Source organism: Patagioenas fasciata, chromosome 34 (genome assembly GCF_037038585.1).
Source record: "Patagioenas fasciata isolate bPatFas1 chromosome 34, bPatFas1.hap1, whole genome shotgun sequence".
NCBI classification, from domain to species: Eukaryota; Metazoa; Chordata; class Aves; order Columbiformes; family Columbidae; genus Patagioenas; species Patagioenas fasciata.
Window position 1 is genome coordinate 3195998 of NC_092553.1, and position 13134 is coordinate 3209131.

The following is a 13134-nucleotide window of genomic DNA, read 5'->3' on the forward strand; positions in this document are numbered from 1 at the left end:
ACCCTCTCCCAGTTCCCCCAGTAACCTGTCCCAGTCCCCCTGTGTCCTCTCCCAGTCTCCCCAGTAACCCCTTCCAGTCCCTCCCAGTGCTCCCAGTTCCCCATCTGCTCTCTGAGTCCTTCCCAGTCCCTCCCAGTCCATCCCAGTTACTCCTGGTCTATCCCAGTCCCCCCCAGTCCATCCCAGTCCTTCCCACTCCCCCAATACACCTTCCCAGTTCCCCCAGTAACCCGTCCCAGTGCTCCCAGTCCTACAATACCCTCTCCCAGTCTCTCCCAGTCTGTCCCAGTCCCTCGCACTCCCCCCATAACCCCTCCCAGTCCCTCCCAGTAACCCATCCCAGTCTCTCCCAGTCCATCCCAGTCCCCCAATACTCTCTCCCAGTCCCTCCCAGTCCATCCCAGTCTGTCCCAGTCCCTCGCACTCCCCCATAACCCCTCCCAATCCCTCCCAGTAACCCATCCCAGTCTCTCCCAGTCCCTCCCAGTCCGTCCCAGTCCCCCAATACTCTCTCCCAGTCCATCCCAGTCTCTCCCAGTCCCTCCCAGATCCCCAATACTTCTCTCCCAGTCCCTCCCAGTCCATCCCAGTTACTCCCAGTTTGCCCCAGTCCCCCAATACTTCTCTCCCAGCCCCCGTCTCCTCTCCCAGTCCATCCCAGTCCCTCCCATTCTCCCCCAGTCCTTCCCAGTCCCTCCCAGTTCCCCCACTCCCCCAGTAGTCCTCTCCCAGTCCCTCCCAGTCCCTCCCATTCTCCCCTAGTCCATCCCAGTCCATCCCACTCCCCCAATACTCGCTCCCAGTCCCTCCCAGTCCGTCCCAGTCCCCCAATACTCTCTCCTAGTTCCTCCCAGTCCCTCCCAGTCTCTCCCAGTCCCTCATAGTCCATCCCAGTCCGTCCCAGTCCCTCCCAGTCCCCCATACTCCCTCCCAGTCCATCCCAGTCCCCCAATACTCCCTCCCATTCCATCCCAGTCCATCCCAGTCCCTCCCACTCCCCCCATACTCCCTCCCAGTCTCTCCCAGTCCCCTCCACTCCCCCAATACTCCTCTCCCAGTCCCTCTCAGTCCCTCCCAGTCCCCCATACTCCTCTCCCAGTCCCTCCCAGTCCCTCCCAGTCCCTCCCAGTCCCTCCCAGTCCCCCATACTCCTCTCCCAGTCCATCCCAGTTCCCCCCACTCCCCCAATAGTCCTCTCCCAGTCACTCCCAGTCCCCCATACTCCTCTCCCAGTCCCTCCCAGTCCATCCCAGTCCCTCCCAGTCTCTCCCACTCCCCCAATACTCCTCTCCCAGTCCCTCCCAGTCCATCCCAGTCCCTCCCAGTCCCCCAATACTCCTCTCCCAGTCCCTCCCAGTCCCTCCCAGTCCCCCTATACTCCTCTCCCAGTCCATCCCACTCCCCCCATACTCCCCCCATACTCCCCCCACACTCCCTCCCAGTCCCTCCCACTCCCTCCCAGTCCCTCCCAGTCCCCCAATACTCCTCTCCCAGTCCCTCCCAGTCCCCCTATACTCCTCTCCCAGTCCATCCCACTCCCCCCATACTCCCCCCATACTCCCCCCATACTCCCTCCCAGTCCCTCCCAGTCCCTCCCACTCCCCCTATACTCCTCTCCCAGTCCATCCCACTCCCCCCATACTCCCCCCATACTCCCCCCACACTCCCCCCACACTCCCTCCCACTCCCTCCCACTCCCTCCCAGTCCCCCCCCCCACCCCCCCCCACCCCACCATGTCCTCCTGCCTGGACCTCCTCCGCTTCCACCTGCCGGGCCACGAGGCGGCGGCGCTGCGCAGCATGAACCGCCTGCGCGCCGAGGAGCGCTTCTGCGACGTCACCATCGTGGCGCGGGGGCTGCGCTTCCGGGGCCACCGCGTCATCCTGGCCGCCTGCTCGCCCTTCCTGCGCGACCAGTTCCTGCTCAACCCCGCGGCCGAGCTGCGCGTCTCGCTGGCCCACAGCGCCCGCGTGCTGGCCGACCTCCTGCTCTCCTGCTACACCGGGGCGCTCGAGTTCGCCGGCAGGGATTTGGTGAATTACCTCACCGCGGCCAGCTACCTGCAGATGGAGCACGTGGTGGAGCGGTGCCGGGGGGCGCTGGCGCGGTTCATCCAGGCGCCACCGCCCCCCGTGGTGCCCAAGGACGACGAGGACGACGAGGACGACGCGGCGGGCGACGTTTGCATCGTGAAAGTGGAGCCGGCGCGGCGGAAAAGGCGGGAGCGCGCCTGGGCGGGGCCGCGCGGGGAGGGCGTGGCCGCCACGCCACGCCCGCCGCCGCTGGGCGTGGTCAAGGCGTGTTACAGCCTGGCCGAGGACGCCGAGGGGGAGGGGCTGCTCATCTTCCCCAGCGCCGCCGCTGCCGGGGACGCCAACAGGGGGGGACACGGCGGCGCTAATAGGGGGACACACGGCGCCACCAATAGGGGGGGACACGGCGCCGCCAACAGGGGGGGTGACGACGCGGACGGAGCGGGCGACGACGCCGATAGGACGATGGGCAACGCGGACGGGCCAATCGACGACGCCGATAGGATGGTTGACGACGCGGACAGGATGGGCGACGACGCCGAGAGGATGGGCGACGACGCCGAGAGGATGGGCGACGACGCCGATAGGATGGTCGGCAACCCGGATAGGATGGTCGGCAACCCGGATAGGATGGTCGGCAACCCGGATAGGATGACTGGCAACCCGGATAGGATGGTTGGCAACCCGGATAGGATGGCGGCCATGGCGGCCGCGCTGTCACCATCCCCGGGCTCCTCCTCGTCCTCGGCCGCCCCGGCGCGTTGCGGCAAATGCGGCGACTCCTTCCAGGGGGTGGAGAAGCTGGTTTTCCACATGCGGGCGCAGCATTTCGTGTTCATGTGCCCGCGCTGCGGGAAGCAGTTCAACCACAGCAGCAACCTGAACCGGCACATGAACGTGCACCGCGGCGTGAAGTCGCACGGCTGCGGCGTCTGCGGGAAGAGCTTCACGCAGAAATCCACGCTGCACGACCACATGAACCTGCACAGCGGGGAGCGCCCCTACCGCTGCTCCTACTGCGACGTGCGCTTCGCCCACAAACCCGCCATCCGGCGCCACCTCAAGGAGCAGCACGGCAAGACCACGGCCGAGAACGTGATGGAGGCCGGGGGAGGGGAGGGGAACGTGCTGCTGCGGTGATGGGGGAGGGGCGGGGGAGGGGGGTGGGCGCCTGGGTTCCCCCCATGGACACAGGGGTTGCAGGTCCCGGATGCCTGGGTCCCACCATGAAGAAGGGGCCCAGATGCCTGGGTTCCCCCATGAAGAAGGGACCCGGATACCTGGGTCCCCCCAAGGACACTGGGACTGCAGGTCCTGGATGCCTGGGTCCCTCCAAGGACACTGGGACTGCAGGTCCTGGATGCCTGGGTCCCTCCAAGGACACTGGGACTGCAGGTCCCGGATGCCTGGGTCCCCCATGAAGAAGGGGCCCGGATGCCTGGGTCCCTCCAAGGACACTGGGATTGCAGGTCCCAGACGCCTGGGTCCCCCCGTGGACAAGGGGGAGGTGCCCACCCGGACACCTGGGTCCCCCCAAGGACACTGGGATTGCAGGTCCCGGACGCCTGGGTCCCCCCATGAAGAAGGGGCCCGGATGCCTGGGTTCCCCCATGAAGTAGGGGCCCGGATGCCTGGGTCCCTCCAAGGACACTGGGACTGCAGGTCCCGGATGCCTGGGTTCCCCCATGAAGAAGGGGCCTGGATGTCTGGGTCCCCCTGTGGACAAAGGGGAGGTGCCCACCCGGACGCCTGGGTCCCCCCGAGGACACTGGGACTGCAGGTCCCGGATGCCTGGGTCCCCCATGAAGAAGGGGCCCGGATGCCTGGGTTCCCCCGAGGACACTGGGAGTGCAGGTCCCGGATGCCTGGGTCCCACCATGAAGAAGGGGCCCGGATGCCTGGGTTCCCCCATGAAGAAGGGGCCCGGATACCTGGGTCCCCCCAAGGACACTGGGACTGCAGGTCCCAGATGCCTGGGTCCCTCCAAGGACACTGGGACTGCAGGTCCCGGATGCCTGGGTCCCCCATGAAGAAGGGGCCCGGATGCCTGGGTCCCTCTAAGGACACTGGGACTGCAGGTCCTGGATGCCTGGGTTCCCCCATGAAAAAGGGGCCCGGATGCCTGGGTCCCCCCATGAAGATGGGGCCCAGACACCTGGGTCCCCCTGTGGATAAGGGGGAGATGCCCACCCGGATGCCTGGGTCCCCTCAAGGACTCTGGGACTGCAGGTCCTGGACACCTGGGTCCACTTGTGGACAAGGGGGAGGTGCCCACTCGGACGCCTGGGTCCACCAGTGGACAAGGGGGAGGTGCCCACCTGGACGCCTGGGTCCCCCTGTGGACAAGGGGGAGATGCCCACCCGGACACCTGGGTCCCCTCAAGGACACTGGGACTGCAGGTCCCGGATGCCTGGGTCCCCCTGTGGACAAGGGGGAGATGCCCACCCGGACACCTGGGTCCCCCCGAGGACACTGGGACTGCAGGTCCCGGATGCCTGGGTCCCACCATGAAGAAGGGGCCCGGATGCCTGGGTCCCTCCAAGGACACTGGGACTGCAGGTCCCGGATGCCTGGGTCCGCCATGAAGAAGGGGCCCGGATGCCTGGGTTCCCCCGAGGACACAGGGACTGCAGGTCCTGGATGCCTGGGTCCCCCCGTGGACAAGGGGGAGGTGCCCACCCGGACGCCTGGGTCCCCCCAAGCACACTGGGATTGCAGGTCCCGGACGCCTGGGTCCCCCCATGAAGAAGGGACCCAGACAAGTGGGAGATGCCCACCCGGATGCCTGGGTCCACCAGTGGACAAGGGGGAGGTGCCCACCCAGATGCCTGGGTCCCCCCAAGGACACTGGGAGTGCAGGTCCCGGACGCCTGGGTCCCTCCATGAAGAAGGGTCCCAGATGTCTGTGCCCCCTGTGGACAAGGGGGAGATGCCCACCCGGACGCCTGGGTCCCCCATGAAGAAGGGTCCTGGATGACTGGGTCCCCCCATGAAGAAGGGTCCCGGATGCCTGGGTCCCCTCACAGACAAGGGGGAGATGCCCACCCGGATGCCTGGGTTCCCCCGAGGACACTGGGACTGCAGGTCCCGGACGCCTGGGTCCCCCCATGGATGGTGGGTTTGGGGGTCCCGGACGCCTGGGTCCCCCCATGGATGGTGGGTTTGGGGGTCCCGGACGCCTGGGTCCCCACATGGAGAAGCAAAGTCACCCCACCCGAACGCCTGGGTCCCCCATGAAGAAAGGTCCCGGACGCCTGGGTCCCCCAAGGACATTGGGTTTGAGGGTCCCGGACGCCTGGGTCCCCCCATGGATGATGGGATTTTGGATCCCGGACGCCTGGGTCCCTCTCTGGATGTTGGGGTCCAGCTCCTCCCCCCCCCACCCCGGACGCCTGGGTCCCCCCGGACGCCTGGGTTCTCTCTGTAGCTGGTAGGAAAGGTCACTTGGGGTCACCCGGATGCCTGGGTCCACCCCCCGGACGCCTGGGTCCCCCTTTAGTTTGTAGTGATGGGGGTGGGGGGAGGGGCCGCCCGGACGCCTGGGTCCCCACCCGGACGCCTGGGTTCTCTATAGAGTAGATGGATGAGGGGGGTGGGGGGAATGGGGGGCGCAGCCCCGGACGCCTGGGTCCCCTGGGGGAGGGGGTGGGGTTGGATTTGGGGGGGGTGGGTGTGGGGGGGGGACCCGGACGCCTGGGTCCCCTGTGGGGGGTGGGCGGGGGGGATGGGCTGAAGGGCTTAGAACAGAGCGGGGTGGGGGGGGAAGGGGGACGCGCCCGGACGCCTGGGTCCTCTTTGGGGGTGGGGGAGGCTCCCGGACGCCTTGGTCCCTTTGAGGGGATCCCCCCCCTCCCCCAGTGCTGTTTTTAGAGACTTTTTTGTAATAAAGCGATTGGACAACAAAAATAAGGCAAAACTCGCGGATTTTGGGTCATTGGGGGGGGAGGGGGGGGGAGCCCGAACGCCTGGGTCCCCCGGAGGGGGCGGGGCCTACGGGAGGAAGGGGGGGGGGGGCGGAGCGAAAAGACAATGGAGAAGTGGGCGGGGCGAAGGGGAGCGGAGCCACGCCCCTTCCTTCTGCGTCGTGACGTCACGCGCGACGCACGCGCGGCGGCGGCGACCGGGGAACGATGGAGGCGGCGGGAAACGGAGAGGTCGGGAGGGACCCAGGCGTCCGGCAGGGGGAGGGGGCAGGGGCTGCGCCGGCGCCTTTGTGGGGGGGGGCTCGGATGCCTGGGTCCCCCCCCAGATACCTGGGTCCCCCCCCAGATACCTGGGTTCCCCCTCCCGAACGCCTGGGTCCCCTCCCCCCGAACGCCTGGGTCCCCTCCCGGAACGCCTGGGTTCCCCCCGAACGCCTGGGTCCCCCCCGAACGCCTGGGTCCCCTCCCCGAACGCCTGGGTCCCCTCCCCGAACGCCTGGGTCCCCTCCCGGAACGCCTGGGTTCCCCCCCGAACGCCTGGGTCCCGTCCCCCTCCCGAACGCCTGGGTCCCCCTCCCGAACGCCTGGGTCCCCCTCCCGAACTCCTGGGTCCCCCCCCAGATTCCTGGGTCCCCCTCCCGAACGCCTGGGTCCCCCCCCGGATTCCTGGGTCCCCTCCCGAGCTCCTGAGTCCCCCTCCCGAACGCCTGGGTCCCTTCCCGAACGCCTGGGTCCCTTCCCGAACGCCTGGGTCCCCTCACCCCACTTTCCCCCCCCAGGACCCCCCCACCGGTTCCCTCGTCCTGGAGGCGTCAGACGACCCCGGTAAGTGGGGGAGGGGCCGCCCAAACCCCCCTCGGCCCCTCCCCCACCCCCTAACCCCCCCTCTCCCCCCCCAGGTTCCCCCCTCCCCGCCCCCCCCCCGGGTGGGGGGACCCCCCCTCATTTGGGGGTCCCCGAGGAGGAGCCAGGAGGGACCCAGGCGTCCGGGAGCGGCCGAGAAATCGGGGGGGGCTCCCCGGAGGGGGAGGGGCCAGCGGGGGCCCCCCCGCGGGGATCGAGTCCCAAGGGGCTGCCAGGTAAATGGGGGGGGTGGGGATACTTGGGGGGGGGGGGGCAATTTGGGGGGGTCCGGGGGCAAATTTCGGGGGGCTATGGGAGTCTTGGGGTAGTTTGGGGGGGGGCTGGGAATATTTTGGGGGGGGTCCTGGGGGGCATTTTGGGGTCCCGGGGGGGTGTTTAATGACTTGGGGGGGGCAGCTCTGGGTGTATTTTGGGGGGGTCACTGACTTATTTTTGGGGGGGTTATGACATTGATGCTAAAAGTGATGGGATGGGGGGGGTTTATTTGGGGGGGTCACCCCAATTTTGTCCCCCCCCCCAGGTCACGCCACCAAGACGCTGCCGGGGTCCCCGGGGCCACTCGGGGGGTCGCCCCCCGCTGCCCCCCCCAGCAGGGCCAAGATGTCGCTGACGGGGGCGGGGAAGAGCCCCCCCGGGCAGAGTTTGGCGCTCAGGCTGCTCAGCCTCCCCGGGGGGGGGACGCGACCCCCCCAAAGCGACCCCTCCCCCCCGGGCCCCCCCCCACCGGACCCCCCCGCGCACCCCAAGATCCACCGCGCCCGCAAAACCATGGCCAAGGCCCCCAATGGGCAGGTGCGCCCGGACGCCTGGGTCCTTTTTGGGGCGGGGGGGGGGGGAGTCATGTCCTGGATGCCTGGGTCCCCTCCCGGACGCCTGGGTCCGTTATTTTGGGGGGCAGGGGATCCCCGCCCGGACTCCTGGGTCCCCTCCCGGATGCCTGGGTCCTTTTTCTGGGGGGTGGGGGGTGACGTCCTGGACACCTGGGTCCTTTTTTTGGGGGGCAGGGGAGTCACGTCCCGGACGCCTGGGTCCCCTCCCGGATGCCTGGGTCCTTTTTTGGGGGATGGGGGGTGATGTCCCAGACGCCTGGGTCCCCTCCCGGACGCCTGGGTCCATTATTTTGGGGGGCAGGGGGTATCCCCTCCCGGACTCCTGGGTCCCCTCCCGGACGCCTGGGTCCATTATTTTGGGGGGCAGGGGATCCCCTCCCGGACACCTGGGTCCCCTCCCGGACGCCTGGGTCCATTATTTTGGGGGGGAGGGGATCCCCTCCTGGACTCCTGGGTCCCCTCCCGGATGCCTGGGTCCTTTTTCTGGGGGGTGGGGGGTGACGTCCTGGACACCTGGGTCCTTTTTTTGGGGGGTGGGGGAGTCACGTCCCGGACGCCTGGGTCCCGTCCGGGATGCCTGGGTCCTTTTTTGGGGGATGGGGGGTGATGTCCCGGACGCCTGGGTCCCCTCCCGGACGCCTGGGTCCATTATTTTGGGGGGCAGGGGATCCCCTCCCTGGACTCCTGGGTCCCCTCCCGGATGCCTGGGTCCATTATTTTGGGGGGCAGGGGATTCCCTCCCGGACTCCTGGGTCCCCTCCCGGATGCCTGGGTCCATTATTTTGGGGGGCAGGGGGTATTCCCTCCCGGACTCCTGGGTCCCCTCCCGGATGCCTGGGTCCATTATTTTGGGGGGCAGGGGATTCCCTCCCGGACTCCTGGGTCCCCTCCCGGATGCCTGGGTCCATTATTTTGGGGGGCAGGGGATTCCCTCCCGGACTCCTGGGTCCCCTCCCGGATGCCTGGGTCCATTATTTTGGGGGGCAGGGGGTATTCCCTCCCGGACTCCTGGGTCCCCTCCCGGATGCCTGGGTCCATTATTTTGGGGGGCAGGGGGTATTCCCTCCCGGACTCCTGGGTCCCCTCCCGGACTCCTGGGTCCATTATTTTGGGGGGCAGGGGATCCCCTCCCGGACGCCTGGGTCCCCTCCCGGATGCCTGGGTCCTTTTTCTGGGGGGTGATGTCCTGGACGCCTGGGTCCTTTATTTTGGGGGTCCCCTCCCGGATGCCTGGGTCCCCTCCCGGATGCCTGGGTCCCTCCCGGATGTCTGGGTCCTTTATTTTGGGTGTGGGGGAGTCATGTCCCGGACGCCTGGGTCCCCTCCCGGACGCCTGGGTCCCCTCCCGGACGCCTGGGTCCATTACTTTGGGGGGCAGGGGATCCCCTCCCGGACGCCTGGGTCCTTTTTCTGGGGGGTGATGTCCTGGACGCCTGGGTCCTTTATTTTGGGGGTCCCCTCCCGGACGCCTGGGTCCCCTCCCGGACGCCTGGGTCCCTCCCGGACGCCTGGGTCCCTCCGGCAGGTCCCCGAGAAGCGCGTGTCCGAGATGCTGCACTTCAGGGTGTCGGACGAGCTGCGGAGCATCGAGGAGCCCGGTGGGAACTGGGGGGCACTGGGAGGGACTGGGGGGGCACTGGGGGGCCACTGGGAGGGCACTGGGAGGGACTGGGGGGGCACTGGGAGGGACTGGAGGGCACTGGGGGGCAGTGCGGGTTACTGGGAATTACTGGGGGGGCACTGGGAGTTACTGGGGTGTTACTGGGGGGCATTGGGGTGTTACTGGGGGGCACTGGGAGGTACTGGGGGTCACTGGGAGGTTACTGGGTTTTAGTGGGAGGGAGCTGGGGGGGCACTGGGAGGGACTGGGGGGGTACTGGGAGGTACTGGGGGGTCACTGGGAGGTTACTGGGTTTTAGTGGGAGGGAGCTGGGGGGGGCACTGGGAGGGACTGGGGGGGTACTGGGAGGTACTGGGGGGTCACTGGGAGGTTACTGGGTTTTAGTGGGAGGGAGCTGGGGGGGCACTGGGAGGGTACTGGGAGGTACTGGGGGTCACTGGGAGGTTACTGGGTTTTAGTGGGAGGGAGCTGGGGGGGCACTGGGAGGGAGCTGGGGCGGCACTGGGAGTTACTGGGAGGGACTGGGGGGGCACTGGGAGGTACTGGGAGGCAGTGAAGGTTAGTGGCAGTTACTGGGGGGGCACTTGGAGTTACTGGGAGGGACTGGGGGGCACTGGGGGGCAGTGCAGGTTACTGGGAATTACTGGGGGGGCACTGGGAGTTACTGGGGGTCACTGGGAGGGCACTGGGAGTTACTGGGAGGGACTGGAGGGCACTGGGGGGCAGTGCAGGTTACTGGGAATTACTGGGGGGGCACTGGGAGTTACTGGGGTGTTACGGGGGGGCACTGGCGTGTTACTGGGGGGGTAGTGGGGGTCACTGGGAGGTTACTGGGTTTTAGTGGGAGGGAGCTGGGGCAGCACTGGGAGTTACTGGGAGGGACTGGAGGGCAGTACAGGTTAGTGGGAGTTACTGGGGGGTCACTGGGAGGGACTGGGGGCACTGGGGGCAGTGAAGGTTACTGGGAATTACTGGGGGGGCACTGGGAATTACTGGGGGGGCTCTGGGAAGGACCACAGGCTGGCACTGGGAGTTACTGGGTTTTAGTGGAAGGGAACTGGGAAGCACTGGGAGTTACTGGGGGGACACTGGGGGGCAATGAAGGTTATTGGGAAGCAATGGGGGGCACTGGGGGCTCTGGGTTTTAGTGGGGGGGGTACTGGGTTTTACTGGGAATTATTGGGGGGGGCAATGCAGCTTACTGGGAAGTAATGGGGGGGCACTGGGGGGTGCTGGGTTTTACTGGGAGGCACTGGGGGTTACTGGGGGGCAGTGGGGGCTCTGACCCCTCCCTCCCCTCCCCCAGCGCCCCCCAAGCGCCCCCGTTTGGGGTTCGGGCCCCAGGGGCTGCACCAGCGCCTGCCACGGCCCCTCCCCCACCCCAGCCCCCGCGCCACCACCGAGGTACCGCCCCTCCCCCACCCCCTTTAGCCCCTCCCCCTTGACCCCGCCCCACTTAACCCCGCCCCCCCCCCCCCTCCAGACACTGGGGTCCCCCCCACCCGCATGCTGGGGTCCCCCTGACCACTCCCCCCTTCCCATCCCCACCCCCACCCGGATGCCTGGGTCCCCCCCCCCCCCCCCCCAGATGCTTGGATCCCCCTACCCCAAACCTGGGTCCCCCCCACCCGGACGCCTGGGTCCCCCCCACCCGGATGCCTGGGTTCCCCTACCCCAATCCTGGGCACCCCACCCCCCCACCCCGCAACCCGGACGCCTGGGTCCCCCTACCCCAACCCTGGGTCCCCACCACCCGGACGCCTGGGTCCCCCCACCTGGACGTTGGGGTCCCCCTGACCCTCTCATCCCCACCCGGACGCCTGGGTCCCTCCACCCCAACCCTGGGTCCCCCCCACCCGGATGCCGGGGTCCCCAGACCAACCCCCTCCCACCCCCACCCGGACGCCTGGGTCCCCCCACCACCCCCACCCGGACGCCTGGGTCCCCCCACCACCCCTACCCGGATGTCCGGGTCCCCCCACCCGGACGCCTGGGTCCCCCCACCCCAACCCTGGGTCCCCCCCACCCGGATGCTGGGGTCCCCAGACCAACCCCCTCCCACCCCCACCCGGACGCCTGGGTCCCCCCACCCCAACCCTGGGTCCCCCACTCCCGGACGCCGGGGTCCCCAGACCAACCCCCTCCCACCCCCACCCGGACGCCTGGGTCCCCCCACCACCCCCACCCGGACGCCTGGGTCCCCCCACCACCCCCACCCGGACGCCTGGGTCCCCCCACCACCCCCACCCGGATGTCCGGGTCCCCCCACCCGGACGCCTGGGTCCCCCCACCCCAACCCTGGGTCCCCCCCACCCGGATGCTGGGGTCTCCAGACCAACCCCCTCCCACCCCCACCCGGACGCCTGGGTCCCTCCACCCCAACCCTGGGTCCCCCCCACCCGGATACCGGGGTCCCCAGACCAACCCCCTCCCATCCCCACCCGGACGCCTGGGTCCCCCCACCACCCCCACCCAGATGCCTGGGTCCGCCCACCCGGACGCCTGGGTCCCTCCAACCCAACCCTGGGTCCCCCACTCCCGGACGCCGGGGTCCCCAGACCAACCCCCTCCCACCCCCACCCGGACGCCTGGGTCCCCCCACCACCCCCACCCGGATGTCCGGGTCCCCCCACCCGGACGCCTGGGTCCCCTGACCCCCCTCCCCGCCCCCCCCAGATCACGGTGACGGAGGAGATGGCCGCCCCGCCCCTCCCCCACGCCGGGGACGACTGGGACAGCGAGGGGGGGGGGGGGGGGGAGGGGGGCGGCTTCTCCCTGTTCTACGGAGGCTTCAACGGGGACTCGGACAGTAAGGTGGGGGGGGGGGATGGGGGGGGGGGACTGGGAGGGGTGGGGGTGTTACTGGGGGGGTCATTCGGGGGACACTACGGGGGGCAGGGGGGTCACTGGGTGGCACTGGGTGCTACTGGTTGTGACCGGTTGTCACTGGGGGGTCTCAGGGTGACGCTGGGGGGTCACTGGGTGTCACTGGTTGTGGCCGGTTGTCACTGGGGGGTCTCAGGGTGACACTGGGGGGTCACTGGGGGGTCTCAGGGTGTCACTGGGGGGTCTCGGGGTGACACTGGGTGTCACTGGGGGGTCACTGGGGGGTCTCAGGGTGACACTGGGGGGTCACTGGGTGGCACTGGTTGTGGCCGGTTGTGACTGGGGGGTCTCAGGGTGACGCTGGGGGGTCACTGGGTGTCACTGGTTGTGGCCGGTTGTGACTGGGGGGTCTCAGGGTGACACTGGGGGGTCACTGGGGGGTCTCAGGGTGTCACTGGGGGGTCTCGGGGTGACACTGGGTGTCACTGGGGGGTCACTGGGGGGTCTCAGGGTGACACTGGGGGGTCACTGGATGCCACTGGTTGTGACCGGTTGTCACTGGGGGGGTCTCAGGGTGACACTGGGTGTCACGGGGGGGTCTCGGTGTCACTGGGTGTTACTGGGTGACACTGGGGGGTCTCAGGGTGACACTGGGGGGTCACTGGGGGGTCTCAGGGTGTCACTGGTTGTGACCGGTTGTCACTGGGGGCTCTCAGGGTGACACTGGGGGGTCTCAGGGTGACACTGGGGGGTCACTGGGTGTCACTGGTTGTGGCCGGTTGTCACTGGGGGGGGTCTCAGGGTGACACTGGGTGTCACTGGGGGATCTCAGGGTGCCACTGGGGGGGTCACTGGGTGTGACCGGTTGTGAAGAGGGGGTCACTGGGTGACACTGGGTGACACTGGTTGTGCCGGGGGGGTCAGTCGGAGGGGGAGGGGCCGGGCGAGGCCCTGAGCGAGGAAGAGGAGGAGGAGGAGGAGGAAGACGAGGAGGAGGACGAGGAGTCGGGAAACGCGTCCGACCGGGTGAGCGGG

At 68.6% G+C, this 13134-nt stretch overlaps 2 protein-coding genes across 2 annotated transcripts in view; both read left to right on the forward strand.

Annotated features, from left to right (window-relative positions):
- The first annotated feature begins 1696 nt into the window (after positions 1–1696).
- On the forward strand, positions 1697–3174 carry ZBTB12 (zinc finger and BTB domain containing 12). The gene has a single exon (XM_071800982.1). The coding sequence runs from the start codon at positions 1735–1737 to the stop codon at positions 3172–3174; it is 1440 nt and encodes a 479-aa protein (XP_071657083.1). The 5' UTR covers positions 1697–1734.
- Positions 3175–6090: 2916 nt separating this feature from the next.
- EHMT2 (euchromatic histone lysine methyltransferase 2) overlaps positions 6091–13134 on the forward strand; it is a 37931-nt gene continuing 30887 nt past the window's right edge. The window contains 8 exon segments of the mRNA XM_071800948.1: positions 6091–6189; positions 6738–6783; positions 6858–7037; positions 7343–7614; positions 9178–9250; positions 10580–10677; positions 11950–12087; positions 13024–13125. Coding sequence (XP_071657049.1) covers positions 6166–6189; positions 6738–6783; positions 6858–7037; positions 7343–7614; positions 9178–9250; positions 10580–10677; positions 11950–12087; positions 13024–13125 — 933 coding nt within the window. The 5' untranslated portion in view covers positions 6091–6165.

Bases quoted from the DNA above. Each gene is read 5' to 3' on its own strand.
- ZBTB12 (XM_071800982.1), top strand. From the start codon at position 1,735: ATGTCCTCCTGCCTGGACCTCCTCCGCTTCCACCTGCCGGGCCACGAG.